Source organism: Fusarium oxysporum, chromosome 1, assembly GCF_000149955.1.
Source record: "Fusarium oxysporum f. sp. lycopersici 4287 chromosome 1, whole genome shotgun sequence".
Taxonomy (NCBI): domain Eukaryota; kingdom Fungi; phylum Ascomycota; class Sordariomycetes; order Hypocreales; family Nectriaceae; genus Fusarium; species Fusarium oxysporum.
In genome coordinates this window covers 6732442-6749206 of record NC_030986.1, presented here as the reverse complement: position 1 = coordinate 6749206, position 16765 = coordinate 6732442, and the positions used below count along the sequence as shown (strand labels likewise).

Genomic DNA, 16765 nt, shown 5'->3' with positions numbered 1-16765 from the left:
CCTAAGAGCGATTAACGAGCGCTTGCCGAAGGAGAAGCGAAGTGAGGTTAAGTCAGAAAAAGAGCGATTGTTACGACAACAGAAGGCCTTCAAACAACTCACTGCCCCAACGGATGAGTATAGGACACTTTGTAGGAAACCCGGAGAGCTTACTCAAGTCATTACTCAAGCCTACACCCAAGGCCTTGATACGGATGAGGACGAAGTTCGACTTGATGACCTCATCGATGAAATCCAAGCGGTGGAACATGTCCTACTCAAAACAATCGATGGCACTGGGCTAGATGTAGCTGGCTTCCTTGGGACTGTCCAGAAACCAACGCATGGTCGCCCTCCTGTATCAGTCATTGTGGAGGGCACTCGACCAATGTTTCAAAAAAGTGCCGACATGTCTATGATGTCGAATGTTGCCACACTAGCCAGTGAGATGGGTACGCGAGTCGTTCATGAGACTCAGCTGCCCAATGCTTCTCAGAACCTGCAGTACCCAGCAACATCAAGGATTGAGGCCTCGCAAAAGACGAGTGCTATCTCCAGGAAAACAACGCTGTTGGGGCTCCTCTTTTCCCGAAAGTCACTGCAAAACCCTCAAATGCACCTTATCAGTCAAGACCGGCGACAAGACCATCAATGGTGGATCCCATGCCTGTGGATGCAGAATTTGGTGTCGGTGACGACGGCTTCTCTGATCTGGATGAATTCCAGCTCCAGCCTGTGCTCAAAGCTGCGAGAAACTTGGTACCAGGCAGTGGAAGTCCGCCTCAAGCGACACATCGTCGCCCTGGCGATGAATTCAGTGACTTCAGCGAGGATGAGGAGATGCTTGCTTTTGCACAGGATTATGAGACCCATCAGTCCCACGTTCCCATTTCGCAAGACTTTAGAGAAGTCGTCTCGGAGACAACTGGTAATGCTGGAGCTGTTGAAAAGCCTCGAACCTCGTCAAAGAAGCTATTGACGTCAGTAGCGCCAGAGTCAATCCCTGCCGCGCTGATGAAGCATCCGTGGTCAGCTGAAGTTCAAAGGATGCTCAAATACCGGTTCAGAATGAAAGGATTCCGCCATAATCAGCTTGAGGCTATCAATGCAACGTTGGGAGGTAAAGATGCCTTCGTCCTTATGCCAACGGGTGGCGGCAAGTCTTTATGCTATCAATTACCGGCCGTTATTAAAACTGGTAAGACTCAGGGTATCACCATTGTGGTGTCGCCCTTGCTCAGTTTGATGCAAGATCAAGTTGACCACATGAAAGCTCTAGGTATTCAGGCTGTCGCTTTCAATGGCGAATACTCTGCCGAATATAAGAGACAGGTTATGACTGCTTTCGAGGAGAGAAGCCCAGAGGACTACATTGAGCTCCTGTATGTTACCCCCGAGATGGCGAGCAAGAACACTACCTTCAACAATGGGATGCGAACCCTGCATCACACAGGTAAACTTGCACGCATCGTCATTTATGAGGCTCACTGCATCAGTCAATGGGGCCATGATTTCCGGCCAGACTACAAAGCTTTGGGCGAAGTCCGCCAGAGATATCCTGGAGTGCCGGTCATGGCTCTCACAGCCACCGCGACACAGAACGTCATCGTCGACGTCAGGCACAATCTCGGAATGGACAACTGTCAAACGTTCTCACAAAGCTTCAATCGTCCAAATTTACACTACGAGGTTCGCGGAAAGACAACTAATGCCAAGTGTATGGACGAGATCGCGTCGCTGATCAAGTCCAAATATGCGAATCAGAGTGGGATTGTCTACACGGTCTCACGGAGGAACGCAGAAAGGGTTGCGGAGAGTCTTTCAGACCAAGGAATCACCGCCAGGCACTATCACGCAGGCATCGATCCCCAGGAGACGGTTGAGGTACAAACTTCCTGGCAGCAGGGCCAGGTCAAGATTGTCGTTGCAACAATTGCGTTCGGCATGGGCATCGACAAGCCAGACGTGAGGTTTGTCATACACCACGGACTTCCAAAAACCTTGGAAGGATACTATCAGGAGACGGGTCGCGCAGGCAGAGACGGGGATCCCTCCGACTGCATTCTTTTCTATGGCAAGCAGGATATAAGGATCCTGAAGAAGTTGATCGCTGATGGTGAGGGCAACAATGAGCAAAAGGAGCGCCAGATGTCTATGCTCAACCGTGTCACGGCATTTTGTGACAACAAGTCTGATTGCCGACGGGTTGAAATACTTCGCTATTCTGGCGAGGACTTTACTGCAGCGGCAGTGCCGCAAGACTTGCGACAATTGCAAAGCTGGTTTGATCTTTGAGCAGCGAGAGTTTTCTGAGTATGCCATAGCGGGCCATCCGGGTTGTTCAGGCGCAGAGGCGAATTACAGCGGTGCAATGCGCCGACATCCTCATGGGGAGGAAGTATCCCCCCTATGAGGCACGTCACTCAGATGACTGGTACGGAATGGCAAAGAGCCTTAAGAAGCATGAGCTGGCTCGAGTACTAGACAAGCTGTTAGCCGAGAAGGCATTTCATGAGAACAACCAAGTCGGACATCATGGCATGGCTATCCAGTATCTGAAACTCGGATCGACATGCCGCCTGTTTCTCTCGGGGAGACGGAAGCTCATGTTATCGATTCAGGTGCCGGAAGAGAGCGCGACTAACAAGCCTTCCAAGTCCCCGTCGAAGCAAGCCAGCAAGAAGCCGAAGGATCAGGATGTGACCGCCATGCCGTCGCCATACGTGCCTTTACCAGTTGGATGACGGAGAAAGAAATCTCGTACTGTGAAAAGCGACGATGAGAATGGCGCCATGACTTTGAACGGCTATGCGAATGATGGGTTCATGGTAAATGATAACGAAGATGAAGAGGCCTTTGAAGAACTGCCTGACCACCAACCACTGAAGTCGCCCTGGCGATCACCTGGGCTTCCAATATCCATCAGCGCCGAGTTGGAGGACTTGAACGAAATACACCGGGATATTGTCGACGGTTTCGTCCAGGAAGCAAAGGTAGCAGAGTAAGTCATTGCAGCTGTCACTGCTGACTGCCGCGCCTTTAGTTCCTGGCATAATCTTCAAGGGGAAAGAACTACAAGAAACAATGGTTTCTTGAGGAGTTCAAGCAGATAGCAGACTGGTATTACATAACTTCGCCCAACGGGTGGACTGATGACCACATAGGCATTGAATGGCTTGAAAGAGTTTATCTGCCCCAGACAACACCTGCTGACGAGTCAGACGCTAGACTGATCATCTTAGATGGTCACGGAAGCCATGCAACAGTATGTCCTTCATTTTTCCCATCTCAAGATCAGTGCTGAGTGATAGAAGGATGAATGGATGGCCACGTGCTTTTTGAACAACGTTTATTGCTGTTATCTACCAGCACACTGTTCTCATGGGCTCCAACCACTGGACAATGGAGTATTCAACGCGTTGAAGGCTGCATATCGACGAGAGTTGGAAAGGTTCGTCTCGTTGACTGATTCCGCTCCTATGGACAAGGTCAATTTCATCAGGGCCTACGCCAAGGCTCACCGAGTTGGAATGACCAAGAAAAATATCCTCTTAGGCTGGAGAGTCTCTGGCAACTGGCCGATTTCGCGTTCCAAAGCGCTGCGACACCCTGAAATCCAACAGGACAGGCCAAACAGAGGCCCAAGAGTGACTCCTGAACCTAGGCCGTATCTTGGCTCGGACGATACTCCACAGACGAGCCGTCAAATTCGTGATCTTGGGTTGAACAAAATACCAAAGACGCGGAGACGGTACAACGTGATAGCCAAGGGCTTTGAAGCTCAACAACAGACAGTAGCGGCGCATACTCTGAGGGATTGCCAGCCTAGAGGAAGAATTGGCTCGGCTGAAGAGAGGGAAGAAGAGGAAGGCGGTACCGAATCCTAGCAGGCGTTTTATGACACTTGGAGAGACTTTGGCTGTTGGAGAAGCCATACCTGAAGGGGCGACTCGTTATACGCCTGTCGGGGTGGAATTTGTCTCTTCAAGCGAGCAAGAGTCAGAATCGGAGGCTGGCTCTGTCATCGTTCATCAGATCCTGAACTTCATTATTATCTCCGCCCATGACTGAAGTCTGCTGACGCATGCCTTGGCATCGATCCTTCAACGGTTCGTAATTGATGAAGGACATGGATATTGTTCGTCGAGGAGACGGTCCAAAGTCTGATGGTTGCCCAGAATCCTTTCTAATTTGGGCGCTTGAGGGCGTGCGAGTAGTTGGTGATAGAGCAACAGGATCGCCCGATAAATCAGTGCAGAAAGGTGCACTGCTATAGTATGTGATAGCACCTTCGTGGCGTTGCGATCTACTAGCTGATCCTCCGGAGTAGTTCAAGCCCAAGGCCGACTCGACAGGATTTTCGTCATCCACAACGATAGAAGAGCAAACTGACGCATCGCATGAAGTTTGCCCATCTGACGAACTCTGCTGAGCAAATAGTGGCTTGTAGCGGAAACTTTCAACCCGAGCGCAAAGCTGCGGATCAAATGCAGGCATGCCCTTACTTAAGCCGCCGAATTGGGATTCATTGCTAGTGAAATGGCTAGTTTTCTGGCGCTCGCGTTTCTTTTCCGAATAATCAACATTGCCGACAGAAGGAGTTTCTGACCTGTCGAAGACAGAGCTGTAGCTACTGAATTTGGTATCTTTGGATCCGCCTCGCCATCGAACTCTATGCCCGTCAGGGGATAACTGAAATCTGCTGCTTATTTCAGATATGGCGGAGCGAATGAAGTCTGGTGTTACATTGATCAAGTGGAGCTTGGCCAAGTTATAAAGCAGGTTCAAGGACACCCAGCCTGTAGCCTCTAGGTGGGTGTCCTGACTACTCTGCTGTCTAGACAATAACTCGGGCGGCAGTAGGTCCAAATGTCGGATGTAGTTCAGATTCTCAGACGGAATCTGAGCACAATCGGGATCCAGATCACACGTCCGCGTGGGTCGCTGTTTTGACAGAGACAAGGCTGGGGAGGACGGCTCGCCAGCAGAGGCCAAGCCACTATCATCGCACTCAGTCTCCATGTTGTCCTTATTAGGATCAAAGGCCGACTTATAGTCACTTGAATGACAGTTGTTTCTCCAAGTGCGAGATCGTTGTTGTAGAGGGAGGATTCTGGCTTCTCGGATAGGCTCATTTCCATAAGTGAGTGGTTCATGGGTGGATGAGGGGTCCGCCACCTGTGCATCTGCCACAGCTCGCGCCATGATGAAGCTGCCACCCGGTCGCATAGGCGACATCTTCGAGAAATCGGCACCGTTACTTCTGCCTGTGAAGAGCTGTTCGAGACGACGAACAACGAGACTCTTCCGCTCCTTGTCTGTCATGACTACGTGTTGTGGGTACAGGCCGTCGGGAACATCTCGTAGATGATCCTCGGCCTTGCCTTTTGATGATTGAGTTGAAGTTAAGACTGGGAGGTTAAAAGGTATGCTTAAAGACTCAGCACCAGCCGACATGGAGGCATAAGCAGAGTCAGCTGGCCGGAGCCTAGAGCCTAGAGAGGAAGGAGCATGTTTACGCTGAATTCTGGATTTGGAGCATATGTGATCGCGGTTGTTGGGGGATATCTTTTTCCTCTTTTGCGATGATGACACCTCTGGAGACCCATCGAGATCAGAGGCAAGGTCTCTCAGTATGGCTTCAAGCTCTCTCTTTTTCTTTTGGGGCAGCCCATGAACCTTGATCTCAAACAGCTTGTCTTTCTGGAGCGTGGCGGGATCCGATTGCTTATAGCGCTTGAGTTCCTTCCTAAGCTGCTGAATCTCCAGCGTTAGGTCATCAATGACCCTGCGATGGCCACCAACGCTACTACTGTGCGCTGTGGTGGCCATACGAGGGGCGACCTGGTATTGAGGATGCATGCATGCATTCTCTACATTCCATAAACTAGATTCTTTCCAGGAGAAGGGTACTTCAACTATAGCTTTGCATCAGTTTCTTCTAAACTACTGGAAGTCCGCTAGAAGTAGTGCATACCGTCTATGGCATTGTTGGCGGTCGCGTTGAGGCTTGAGTCGTTATGCCGCTCTGGTGGTTCGCTTGGCCCCATCTCATGACTGCCGCTGAGGGAATTGAGATGGGGAAAATGATCCGTTGGTGGTGGCGGGGTTCTACGTGAACTGCTTTGATTTGAAGGCATCTTAGCCCCGTAAGCATATGGGACGTGGAGCACAACCCTAATAGGACTGCTTAATTGTCGATGTCTCAAAAATTCCGAGAATTCCTATTGTCAAGCTACATTATAGTAAGGTCTCCACAGTTCGGCAACCATGCAATACGGTCGGGAGACGTCTAGCAACAAACAAAGTGTCCTATAGAGCAATTAGGCGGGATTCGGAATAGCAACCAAGAAGCAGTCATAGATAAAATCACGTGAGGGCAAGAACCGAGCCGCCGCAAAAGGATCGCAAAGAGTGTCATGATTAGGTAGTGGCTGGTCGTTGCTCGGTTGATTAAGACCGTTAACGGTGTATAAGGAGATGGAAGTGCTGCAATGTGTTATGCTAACTTTGGAGGAGAGCGCCGGTAGTTTTGGAGATGCTTACCAGAACACAATGAAGCTACAGCCAACAATAGCGAGTTAAAGATAGATTTCCGGATTATGCAAACCGTTTCGTTAAGGCGATCATCATTAATATAGAGTCTTCTGCGGTTAGGCTGATGAAATATCCGGAAATACCCGGCAAAAAAGGTCACGGGATGAATTTGCTGTCTCTTGATGAAGGTCCGGTTACTGAAAAGGTAATAGACATTCAGTATATCATCCAAGCCTAGCGTCCCAGCGATGGAAATAGAGGGCTCGAGTCGCAGAAGGATGATCTAGCAAGAGATCTATTTAACGGCGGTGAGTGCTCAAGGACTCGACTAATTTAGCAGTCAACGACTTCAAAAAGGGATGGGAAATAGCGTCGCCTAGAATATCTTTTTGCAATATGCAAAGCCAATGGTCCGCCCCAGACGAAGGTCGCCGAGACTGCTATGATAAACAGCTGAAGCGTTCATGTAACTAGGCGTTCGACATGAATAGTCGTATGGGGGCAATTAATTGTAACAACGGCCGTGACGATTTGATTGGAGTATCGTGCGCGGTGCTTTGCAAAACGCATGAGCACGGAAAAGATGTGAGGACCAGGAGAGATGCCGATCGTCGCCAGAAGCAGAGACTGGGTGGTGCCGAGACATCGATTGATGGGGATTGTGGAGTTAAAGCCGACGGTGATCCAAGAGCCAGGGTCCGTGGAGTGGAGCTATCCACTTTACGGGAGCATGAATCCAAAAGAAATATTAGGGAATAATTACTATTAATAAGCGTCAGCAGCGGTAGCGAGGGACAACTAGAAATTTCACGGGCAGTTGGACATTGCTGGGATGTTCACAGTGAATATTGAGGCGTTCTGATAGGATGGTGAGGTTCTAGACCGCCATAGATGTGGTACTAGGGTCCCTCGTTATGTACGTCGGAGCAAATCCACCGGTAATAGGGTAACATTCTATCGTAACTGACCCACCCACCAAATTGAATCACTTCTCTGTCGCCCAAAGCCACGTAGCTCCACCTTTTCAAGCAATCTAACCAGTCCTAACCGACGTTTTAGTTCATATCTACACTAAAAAGCATGGCTGAAGGTCTAGAACAAGCATATCAAGGGAAAACCACGATACCCTACAGCATGTGGTTTGACAGCAACAATTAGCCAAGCATGCAGCTTGAAAACGGAAAACTAGAGTCAACTATCCCTTTCGCTGGCATAAGCCTCCGCAGCCATCAACTGAAAGGACCTAGACCAATAAAAAGGTGCGAAATAGGTACAACATACTGCTGAGTGGAATCACAAAAAGGACGTAACTACGGGGGCTTGGTAACCAATTGCAAAACGTCCATATATGAGTATCCATACTGATTAATGGAAAAAGGCCTATCGCATTGGAATAGCTCCTTCTTTGACTCTTCCTTGGCTACACTGTTTGTCACTACCTCGTAGGTGGGATAAAGAGGAGCGATACCAAGTGAGGCTTTGATAACAGAGGAGAAGCTGGATTCCTGGATCGAATTCAAAGTTCTCCATTGCAATCGAATTTGACTTGGGTAACAGCATCTGGACTTCCAGACTCTGTCTGGTTCTCGCGCCCTCCAGCACTACGGGCGTCGACTGGCTCCTTGTCGTAATAGGCTGGTCCGATATCGATTGTGCCCAAATCTTCATCTTCCTGACTAGGGGCGATAGAAAGTTCCCCGAAAAGAATTGCGTCAGGTCCAGTCTCCCCAGTGTCGGCCAATGAACTGTTTTCTGGCCACGTCTGCACATTCTCCGCGGCAGACTCGACTGTCTGAGACGACTCGGCCTGATGATTTGTGGTCTCGACATGTTGTCCCGCCATTTGCCGCTGCCGGCATCTCTGGGTATGTTGTGCTTGTAGGCGACGTCGATGTAGCGTAGCGGGGTCATCTTCGTCCACGAATCGGAATTTCATTGTTGTTTTGCGTTATTGACTTTTTTGGCCAATGAAATTGGGCTAACCTGATTAGAAAAATGTAACGCTTACCCTAGAGGCGTACTAGTCCGAAATAGGGAAATGTAACGCTCAACCGCATTCTGTTCTCAACGGCCTTCGAGGTCGTTAAGTTCAACCCCCGTAATGCAACAGCATCATAGACGTAAGACAGGAAAAATGTATTTACATCTTAATTAGACATACAGATACCTAATCGAGCTATATAAGACTAGGAATTTGCGTTGTGGTCTGGAAAACCTAAGTGCTGATTCCTCCCTGGATTTAATGTCAAACAGTAGCAAAATACTTTTTTCCGCCATTGGACATACTCATCGTCGTTTTATGCGTAGAAGAAGCTCTTTGGCTGTATCGAAACTAAGGACTAAACTTTTCTTCTCCTGGGATAATCCATCAGGCAGCCAAAGTTGACTCAATTGTTAGATGCCTTGCTACTAAAAAGCACAACCAAATTACACAAGCACATATTCTCCATATCCATATGCAGAATCTTCATATATCATAGGTTCTCCATAACCCCATCCTCCAAACCTCCCCCAATAGCTCTCGTAAAAAAGCGCAGCAGCTGTGAGCACAGCCGAAAATGCCTCCCACTTAGCAATCACCCTCCAAGGAGGACCTTGTAGCCAAAAGATTCTTGCTGTAATGAACCGCGTCAGTGTGAGCGCAAAGAAGCCGCGGTTCTCCTGGTAGGCAGCTAGCATGTAGTAAATGCCAATTCCGATGATAGCGACCGAGAAGCCATTGAGTGCGGGGAGGGCTGACTCCGGTAGTTGCTTTGCAGCGAGAGCCTTGCGTGGGGAGATGAGATTGCTGACACCGTGGTTGAAGGCGCTGAGGCCAAAAATGAAGATTGTTATAGCGGTAATGGAGCTAAACATGGCGGCGCAGTTGATTGAGGTTGGCTGGTAAAGTATGGTAGAGTATATGGCTTTTCGTAGTTAACTGCCGAATTTGAACATGACAGATTTCACCGTCGTTGACCTTATGCAGGTTCGTTGTACAGGATCCTTGCTAGGGCTTACATGAAAATAGAACTCGCCAATTGCATAGTCGACCGTCATGGCGTTTTCTGATCACTCTGATTGAACAAGCCATCGTCAATAAGGGGTTATCATTAAATCGAGTACTCTCATCAATATGCCTATCACAAGCCAAAGCCGAAGCTAACTTCTTTCCATCGCGACATTTCATGTTATACAAAGGAGAGGGACATGCCAGAGGCAGCTGACATACTTCGTGATATGCTATCGATGAACAACCATTGCCGAATCCCAGATACTGGCAACAGCCAACTTGGCTACAAGACCCAAAATACCAGCAGCATTGATCACGTCATCAGATCTCTTGAAGCCCTCCTCAAAAGGCACAGGCTCCTCCTCTATGAAAAGTCAGCATCATTTCACTCAACTGGACAGGTCAACTTACGAAACAGAGTTTTCACCCATTCAGTCTTTGCATTTCCACCCTTTGTTGTTTATATTGCGCAGTAGTGCTGGGTGAAAATATATTTTTATAAAACTTGGTTTTTTTTTTTGTTATTATTGAGATGAGAGTTCTTCTCAGGTTTATATCTCTAGACGATTTCGTCTAGGACTTTGAACTTTAAATCTAGGACTTTCAGACTAACAGTCTGAATCCTGAAGATAAGGGGGATTCCCAGTTTTCCAACATAAATTAGACGCCTCTCTTCAATTGGCTGAGCATCTTCCACGCTGATTGGCGATAGGCGTCCATGCCAACAGCATAGCCTCTGTATTTAACGGCCGAATACAAGGCTTGAAGCCCAACCTGCAGGGGCTCCAGCATAAAAGTAGCGCACTCAATGTTGCTTGTTGCAATCAGGTTGACCAACTAGCATGCCCTGATCGCTGGTTTTGACAGCGTGAGGCCTTTATGTAGCACGCGTTCAGACGCGTTGGTAACGCGTAGAGTAGCGATTGTAGTCGCTATAGGAAATCGATGCATGGAAGTAGGTGGGAGATAGGCGCATACGTAATATAAACAGGGGGTACACGACAATTAAGAATAGAAGAGTAGGCTGTCGACGCAAACAATAATTGTCAGGGTTGCTTATCCCTTTCTTGATAATCTAGTCCCGTAATCACTAAACACCAAATCGATAATCTAATCTATCAAATGACCGTTTCCCTCCCTACTTTGAACCAATTAACTGGCTCTGCCATGATCAAAGAGACGCTGGCAGGTCACCCCTGATGTCCATGGTAAGTCTCGAGGTACTTCAGCTTTTCGCCTAACATCACCTCCCTTAGTCTAATCGTTTTGCTATCCATGTTTTTGCCGATAATGTTTTTGCATATTTCCTGTTTATTGCGTAATATAGCCACAGTCATTACACCGAGGCTGTCATATTTTGGCGCTTCAATAAAAGGAAGGGGCTTGGTTTCTGGCGGTGAGAACTGAAAGTTCAGCAGGTTATCTTCTTGTTTAACTATCCTAGTAATACTGCTGACTGTGAAGATAATTTCCTTTTTCTTGCTTGCCGAAAGACTATACTGATATCTTCAATGCAAGAGATGATTCCGGATTCTATTGGCCAGCACTGCATACTTATAAATACTACATACCACCAAGCTAAGCTGCTCTAGATAGATGAATGGCCCAGCAGTTAAAACTGGTCGGTCTATGGGAGACTCTGCGCATTTTTTGAGCGTATGTGATGCGATTAGGCCGCATAAGGTGGTTTTCTCCAAGATATTAGTATAACATCCTGGTCTCCTAATACGCCCCTCTAGCTATTCAAGCTATTAACACTGGCATTTCTCAGGTAGTTTGGTTGATAGTATATATAATGATATCTTATTATATAGCCTCTTTAATAGAATCACTTCCTTACTCTATCTAATTTGGTGGGTATTATCAGTGGCGTTGGCGCTATCAGGCTCCTCTCTATCTTCTATGCTCAGAACCCTATGCCAATCGGTTAAGACCCTCACATATATTTGCAAAAACGCTAGTTATAATCGATCCGGGAAAGTGCCATTGAGCCCATATATAGCATACCTCTACGTCAGGCTATGACCGCTCTGCCACGCAAAAGCAGCATCTTCACTAGCTGCATTTATAGTATCATCGAATCTATTGAACCTAGATGCAGCCCCACAGACGAGCTTTTCTGTAATAGCAATAGAGAGTTGCCAATATAACTGGACTCTAATCTTGCAGGGAATGCCAGATACTGTCCTACTTATCCGCTTGAGTTCTTCGCTAAAAGTTTTTATCGACTATAAGCTATCTCTCAAGTATCTTAAGATAGGGGAAAATAATAGAGTGTTTATAGATTCATGATGGAAATATTTACGCAAGATGGTATAGGCAACAGGCCAAATATACACAAGATAGCGATACAGTAGATAGGCGACTGGCAGAGAAAAGAACCGTGCTACTTGGAACTCATTGTTCGTTGTAAGACATGCTTTTTAGTGCCAGGCGATTGAGAACAAACTCATCCTGTATATCCCTATACCTCGTAGCCGCGATTCTGTATTGCAGTTTTCTATAGTCAGAAGCTCGGAAATTCTGGCTGCCTGTCCACTATCCAGATAGCAAAGAACCATGATAGTCTTCAAAGAGGCATCATGGGCATCGGGATATGCTTGTGCCCCCCTGAGACTTTGGCCTTGACCTCGCAACTTAAGCATACCATCAATCGAAGAGGTACATACTCTCATGAAGAGCTCTAGATATGCATCGTTCAGCCCATTGGCTGGATCGGCCACAAAAGAATAGCCAGATTTCGCTGTCGATAGCCGATCTCGAAGGCTGTTCAAATCAGGGTCGGCCGGCCCCCAGTCATACATCAGCCTCTGGCACTGGATGGTAGCCTGCCTCAGAGCTACGCGAGCAAGGCCACGGAAACTCGCCATAGACAAGTGTAAGCATCCATCCCAAGATAAAATTTGGTTGTTTTCACTCCATTGAAAGTGATAGAATGGTCCTTCGCTTCGACTCAACGCACGGCCGTACGACAGAAGGCTGAGAAATTCGCCAAGGGGGGACGTAGTACCATCACACATCTTTTCTGTGCGGGCAAGCATCAATTTTCTGAGATGCCCATAGGAGGGCCTAGCTGGGATTCCCGTATACGTATGAGGAAAACGTGGTAGAGTCATTTCGAAGAAGATCAGCCGTGTGCAGTATATCAGTCTCGACAGTACGGGCGTGAACTGGTGAGGGCGGAGATATTCGTCACCCACCGGTCTTAATAGTCCCCATACAGCACTAAAATATACAAGTAAAGAAGAACTCGCTATTCCATCTTCAAATTCCTCGATAGCCATACTGTAACAGAGTTCGAGTACGACATCGCCACAGGGATCATCTGCTCCCTGACCTTCATGCGTAAAAAGGGCAGAAGACTAGCCCTCTATCGCTAACTACTCATCAAAGCAGCTAGATTCCTGCTCAGGCCAGGCGTAGATCTTATCTTCAGCATCCTTTATATTACTACTATCCTCATAATCGCTCCCACCTTCATTTTCGCTATTATCTTCTTCCTCCCCTTCTTCCTCTATTTCGTCTTCACCATACTCTTCTATATAGACCAGGCTTGTGGGGGGTTGATCCTCCCATATACGATCGGACCAGAGCTGCTCCAGCATTTCGCGTTGGGGCACAGATAAGCCCCGACCAATTACGTAAGGAACAATGGAATTTGGTAATTGTAGAACTAGAAGATAGAAGCATAAACAGCGCTTGAACTCCTTCCGGTGTTGTGTTTCAGAGGCGGATCACATAACAAGTTCGAAGGGCGCCTTATAATGGCGATCAGGAAATCTGCCTCGCAGCCATCTTCGCATACTGACGTCGGTATGCAGCACTGTATCTGCACAACGGTCGAAGAGACGGTCCAGTGCCTGCACGATCAAGGCAAGTTTACGCTCATGCTTTACCGGGCTGCAGATTCGTTCCCCTCCGTGAACGCCTATCCAGAACGGCTGACCGGTCGTTAAAGGCACCTCCGACAGTGTTACAAGCATGTCGCGTCGTGCCTGACTCAAGGTTTCATCCCAACGAGTGCGTCGCATACAATTAGTGAGTAGCTCTTTCTTTCCCAGAGTCCCATCGAAATTTGATGTGCATGGCTGCTCATCTAAGCGGCCGTGCTCCTCCGAGACCAATTTCTCGGCAAATTCCTTTATAGTGTCTGGAACCGCTTGCAAGAATCGATCGGGACCCTTTTGCAGTGATTGCTGATCATCTTTTATCACGACGATCCAGGAACTTTGAATGTCGTTGGCCTTCCAACTCTGGAAAGTAAGATTATCCCATATATGATCACGTAGCCATCGCTTCCCCTTGGTACCTCGGCCATTGATCTCTTGGGTATGTACTTTCTTCAGATGGCGTGACAGTATGTCATGGCTTGTGGACCGCAAAACACAGTGCTTACACTCTGCTCCAGTCTGAAGGGCTAGGAATGGATGCTGTACAGATCTATCTGGTCGCTTCGGCAGCTCATCCGGGTCAGGAAGATGCAGGGAGTTGACAAGAGTATTGAGTTTCCCCCTACGCTTTTTAGGTATTCCATGTTTCTCTTTAAGGTGGCGTCCGACGCGATCATCATCTGTCTTCAAGGCGAAACCACAGGTTATGCAGATAATAGCTTGATATGAAATATCGTAGTGAAGTTCTAGTCCCCTGAGCGCCTGAACTTGACTTGGCGTGATGTTTTGTTGACGAAGGCGTATTTTTGAAGGTCCTTGAGTAGACATACTAAGAAGTTGAAATATTCGGAGAAGAGAAATGCTACAAATCCAATCGTTAAACCATTGAATACAAGTACAAGACGCGACAGTCGAGTAGAGATCAGACATGAAGCCAACTAATTATTTTAGTTACCTATGATTGGCTCTTGCCTACGAGCAATGAACTCAGCAAGGATGGCACGGATCACCATGTTATGAAACGGGCCCCGTTCCGCGTTTTTGTAAACACGACCTGGACAGTAACGGGGCCCGTTACGAGTTTGAGGAGCCCATGTCGAATTCAATATTTTTGATTGGCCTAAAACTGGTAACGGGCCCCGTTACTGACTAGAATACTAGAGTAGGAAAATACTTACTTTATTATTATCTTTCTATATATACTACTTTTATGTATTTTACTTACTATAATGTCTTCGACCTTGCCCTCTCACTTTTTTCTACGACCTTGCCCCCCATAGTTCAATAGCGTGGTTTTTTTTTCTATGGCATTTTCTACGACCTAGCATGCAAAGTCGTAGCTGAATGGTTGATAGATCACCATGGCACAATTGGTCAAGTGGAATCCGGCGATTGGTGCCAAATGCACTGGGCTATGGGCAAAGTATTATGTATGTGTTGGGGTCTAGATGGATGGAAGGGAACAAGACGTCGCGGTATGTTGACGGATGAGACATTGGATTCTTAGAACTTAGCTGTGTATTCTATATTCTACTGACTCACTTTTCTTGGTCTCTTGGGCTGATGCGCTATTGCACTTGACACCTTTTCCCGGTGCCCGCGTTTCGTTGGAACTGCTTTGAGTTCGAGACGAGTGAAGTGATCCTCCCAGCAGCTCCACGACCCCAACTTCTATTCCCCACGAGGACCCTCAAGCCACTCCGCCCTGGAATCTTCATATATCTGTCGAGCTGACTTCCCAGCTGCATTTTGGAGGTCCATCAGTTGCGCGCCTCCAGCTTTCACCATTGTATTTAGTATATCATCTTGTGCTCTCATAAGCTCAGCCGCTTCGCTGCGTGACTTGTCTTGAGGGCAACAAAAATAAGCAATCCTATGGATAGGTGTGTCTTGCTTGGAGTTTCGCAGAGCAGGGTCAGCCCCATGCTGGAGCAAGAGTGAGATAGTATCGCTACCAAACTTTACGCTAGAGCACGCAGCATGCAGTGGCGTGTTTCCAGCATCATCAACGTCTGTAGTTTTGGCGCCGTGGGCGAGCAAAAGCGATACAGTGACTGGATCAATAGGTGCGTCGTCGTTATAGCTCTGGAATAAAGTATGCAGAGGCGTCTCGCCCTTGTAATTGCGAAGGGTTGCATCCGCGCCCCGGCCGCATAGGAGTTCGAAGACAGGTGTATACATCTTGCCATTCTTGCCGAAGTATTGGGTGGCGTAATGCAATGCTGTATTTCCGTCGTTGTCTTGGGTGTTGACCGTAGTGGGAGCGAAATCTAAGAGCTGTTCAATGGTGCGGGTGATATTTCCAGCTCTCTCATGGAGTATCGATGCTGGGATGGCACTAGGCGCATCTGGTAATTGGTTTCGAGCCGCCCAGTGAAGAGGGAGGCTTCCAACGCAGTCTGGAGAGCACACCATGTCTGAGATACTAACTCCATCATTTCTGCGATCAACCAAAGTCTTGACGCCGCTGGGATTTGCACGAAAGGATGCAAGAAACAGTGCAGTGACCTCCACCTTGACGGGTAAATCACGTTGAGACCCAAAGCCCAGGTCCCAGGAGCCTATTGCTACCTTGTAATGGACATCGGCGCCTCCATCGATGAGTCTCCCAAGTAAATCGGTACTTGCCCACTGCGCAGCCAAAGTTAGAACACTAGGGCGCATTTGACCCTTATCGTTCGTCGGGTGGACAACATCAGAAGCGCAGGCACCATGATCAAGCAGTAGATTCATTATCGCCTCATTGTTCGCATAACAGATCTCATTCCAGGCTGGGGAAAGATAATATCCAAATGAAAAGAGATCCGCAGTCGCCGCAAGCGCTGTAAAGCCTCTGAGGTCTCGATCGTGAATGCTGGCGTATACTGGCTGGGTCTCGAGGAGCCATTGCACAATCTCAATTTGACCGAATTGGGCGGCGACATTCAAGAGATGGAAATTGGCTCTGATCAATCTGATCGGTTTCGTCGTATCGAGGCCTTTTGTGGCGTATTTCAAAAGTGTTTGGAGTGTGCCAAGACTGCCACTTTCGGCTGCGGCGCAGAACCAGTCGCCGATGTCACAAATGGCCTCATCGTCATCAGGAAGCTCGAATAGGTTTGGAATAGCCCGACGGTCAATAGAAAAGTATTTTTCGAGGAATTCAACGTCGTTGTTGATAATTATCGCGTAAAGAAGGCCCATGCCTTCGTGTTCATGAATAAGAGTACCATCGCGATCAGTTATGGTCACCGGCACGTCGAAAGGAGGTCCAGATGAGTTAAATCTGTTGATGGGTCTCTCCGTAAATTTACCATATGGCGACACGGCCTTAGTGAGGAGGGAGGATACCATGTTTGTGGATGAATGAGTTCGTTGAAGGAGAGAG

At 47.9% G+C, this 16765-nt stretch overlaps 9 protein-coding genes across 9 annotated transcripts; 2 read left to right on the top strand and 7 right to left on the bottom strand.

Annotated features, from left to right (window-relative positions):
• Positions 1-70: 70 nt before the first annotated feature.
• On the bottom strand, positions 71-250 carry FOXG_22009 (uncharacterized protein; the record flags this gene model as incomplete). Its single annotated transcript, XM_018402390.1, has 1 exon — positions 71-250. One exon carries the CDS (start codon positions 248-250, stop codon positions 71-73), a length of 180 nt encoding a protein of 59 aa, XP_018255736.1.
• Positions 251-642: 392 nt separating this feature from the next.
• FOXG_15158 (bloom syndrome protein) lies at positions 643-2274 on the top strand (the record flags this gene model as incomplete). The annotated part of the gene is made up of 1 exon (XM_018395227.1): positions 643-2274. The coding sequence occupies one exon, from the start codon at positions 643-645 to the stop codon at positions 2272-2274; it is 1632 nt and encodes a 543-aa protein (XP_018255735.1).
• A 92-nt stretch (positions 2275-2366) lies between these two features.
• Positions 2367-2723, top strand: FOXG_22008 (bloom syndrome protein; the record flags this gene model as incomplete). Its single annotated transcript, XM_018402389.1, has 1 exon — positions 2367-2723. The coding sequence occupies one exon, from the start codon at positions 2367-2369 to the stop codon at positions 2721-2723; it is 357 nt and encodes a 118-aa protein (XP_018255734.1).
• A 1255-nt stretch (positions 2724-3978) lies between these two features.
• FOXG_15157 (uncharacterized protein) lies at positions 3979-6119 on the bottom strand (the record flags this gene model as incomplete). The annotated part of the gene is made up of 2 exons (XM_018395226.1): positions 3979-5897; positions 5957-6119. 2 exons carry the CDS (start codon positions 6117-6119, stop codon positions 3979-3981), a joined length of 2082 nt encoding a protein of 693 aa, XP_018255733.1.
• A 1913-nt stretch (positions 6120-8032) lies between these two features.
• Positions 8033-8452, bottom strand: FOXG_15156 (uncharacterized protein; the record flags this gene model as incomplete). The annotated part of the gene is made up of 1 exon (XM_018395225.1): positions 8033-8452. The coding sequence occupies one exon, from the start codon at positions 8450-8452 to the stop codon at positions 8033-8035; it is 420 nt and encodes a 139-aa protein (XP_018255732.1).
• A 272-nt stretch (positions 8453-8724) lies between these two features.
• On the bottom strand, positions 8725-9372 carry FOXG_15155 (uncharacterized protein; the record flags this gene model as incomplete). Its single annotated transcript, XM_018395224.1, has 1 exon — positions 8725-9372. One exon carries the CDS (start codon positions 9370-9372, stop codon positions 8944-8946), a length of 429 nt encoding a protein of 142 aa, XP_018255731.1. The 3' UTR covers positions 8725-8943.
• A 366-nt stretch (positions 9373-9738) lies between these two features.
• Positions 9739-12378, bottom strand: FOXG_15154 (uncharacterized protein; the record flags this gene model as incomplete). The annotated part of the gene is made up of 2 exons (XM_018395223.1): positions 9739-9872; positions 11979-12378. The coding sequence occupies 2 exons, from the start codon at positions 12376-12378 to the stop codon at positions 9739-9741; spliced, it is 534 nt and encodes a 177-aa protein (XP_018255730.1).
• Positions 12379-12888: 510 nt separating this feature from the next.
• On the bottom strand, positions 12889-14226 carry FOXG_22007 (uncharacterized protein; the record flags this gene model as incomplete). Its single annotated transcript, XM_018402388.1, has 2 exons — positions 12889-13181; positions 13314-14226. The coding sequence occupies 2 exons, from the start codon at positions 14224-14226 to the stop codon at positions 12889-12891; spliced, it is 1206 nt and encodes a 401-aa protein (XP_018255729.1).
• A 607-nt stretch (positions 14227-14833) lies between these two features.
• FOXG_15153 (uncharacterized protein) lies at positions 14834-16752 on the bottom strand. The gene has a single exon (XM_018395222.1). The coding sequence runs from the start codon at positions 16729-16731 to the stop codon at positions 15070-15072; it is 1662 nt and encodes a 553-aa protein (XP_018255728.1). The 5' UTR covers positions 16732-16752; the 3' UTR covers positions 14834-15069.
• Between the last annotated feature and the right edge of the window lie 13 nt (positions 16753-16765).

Excerpts from the sequence above, each read along its gene's own strand:
- FOXG_15153 (XM_018395222.1), bottom strand. The coding sequence starts at position 16,731 with ATGGTATCCTCCCTCCTCACTAAGGCCGTGTCGCCATATGGTAAATTT.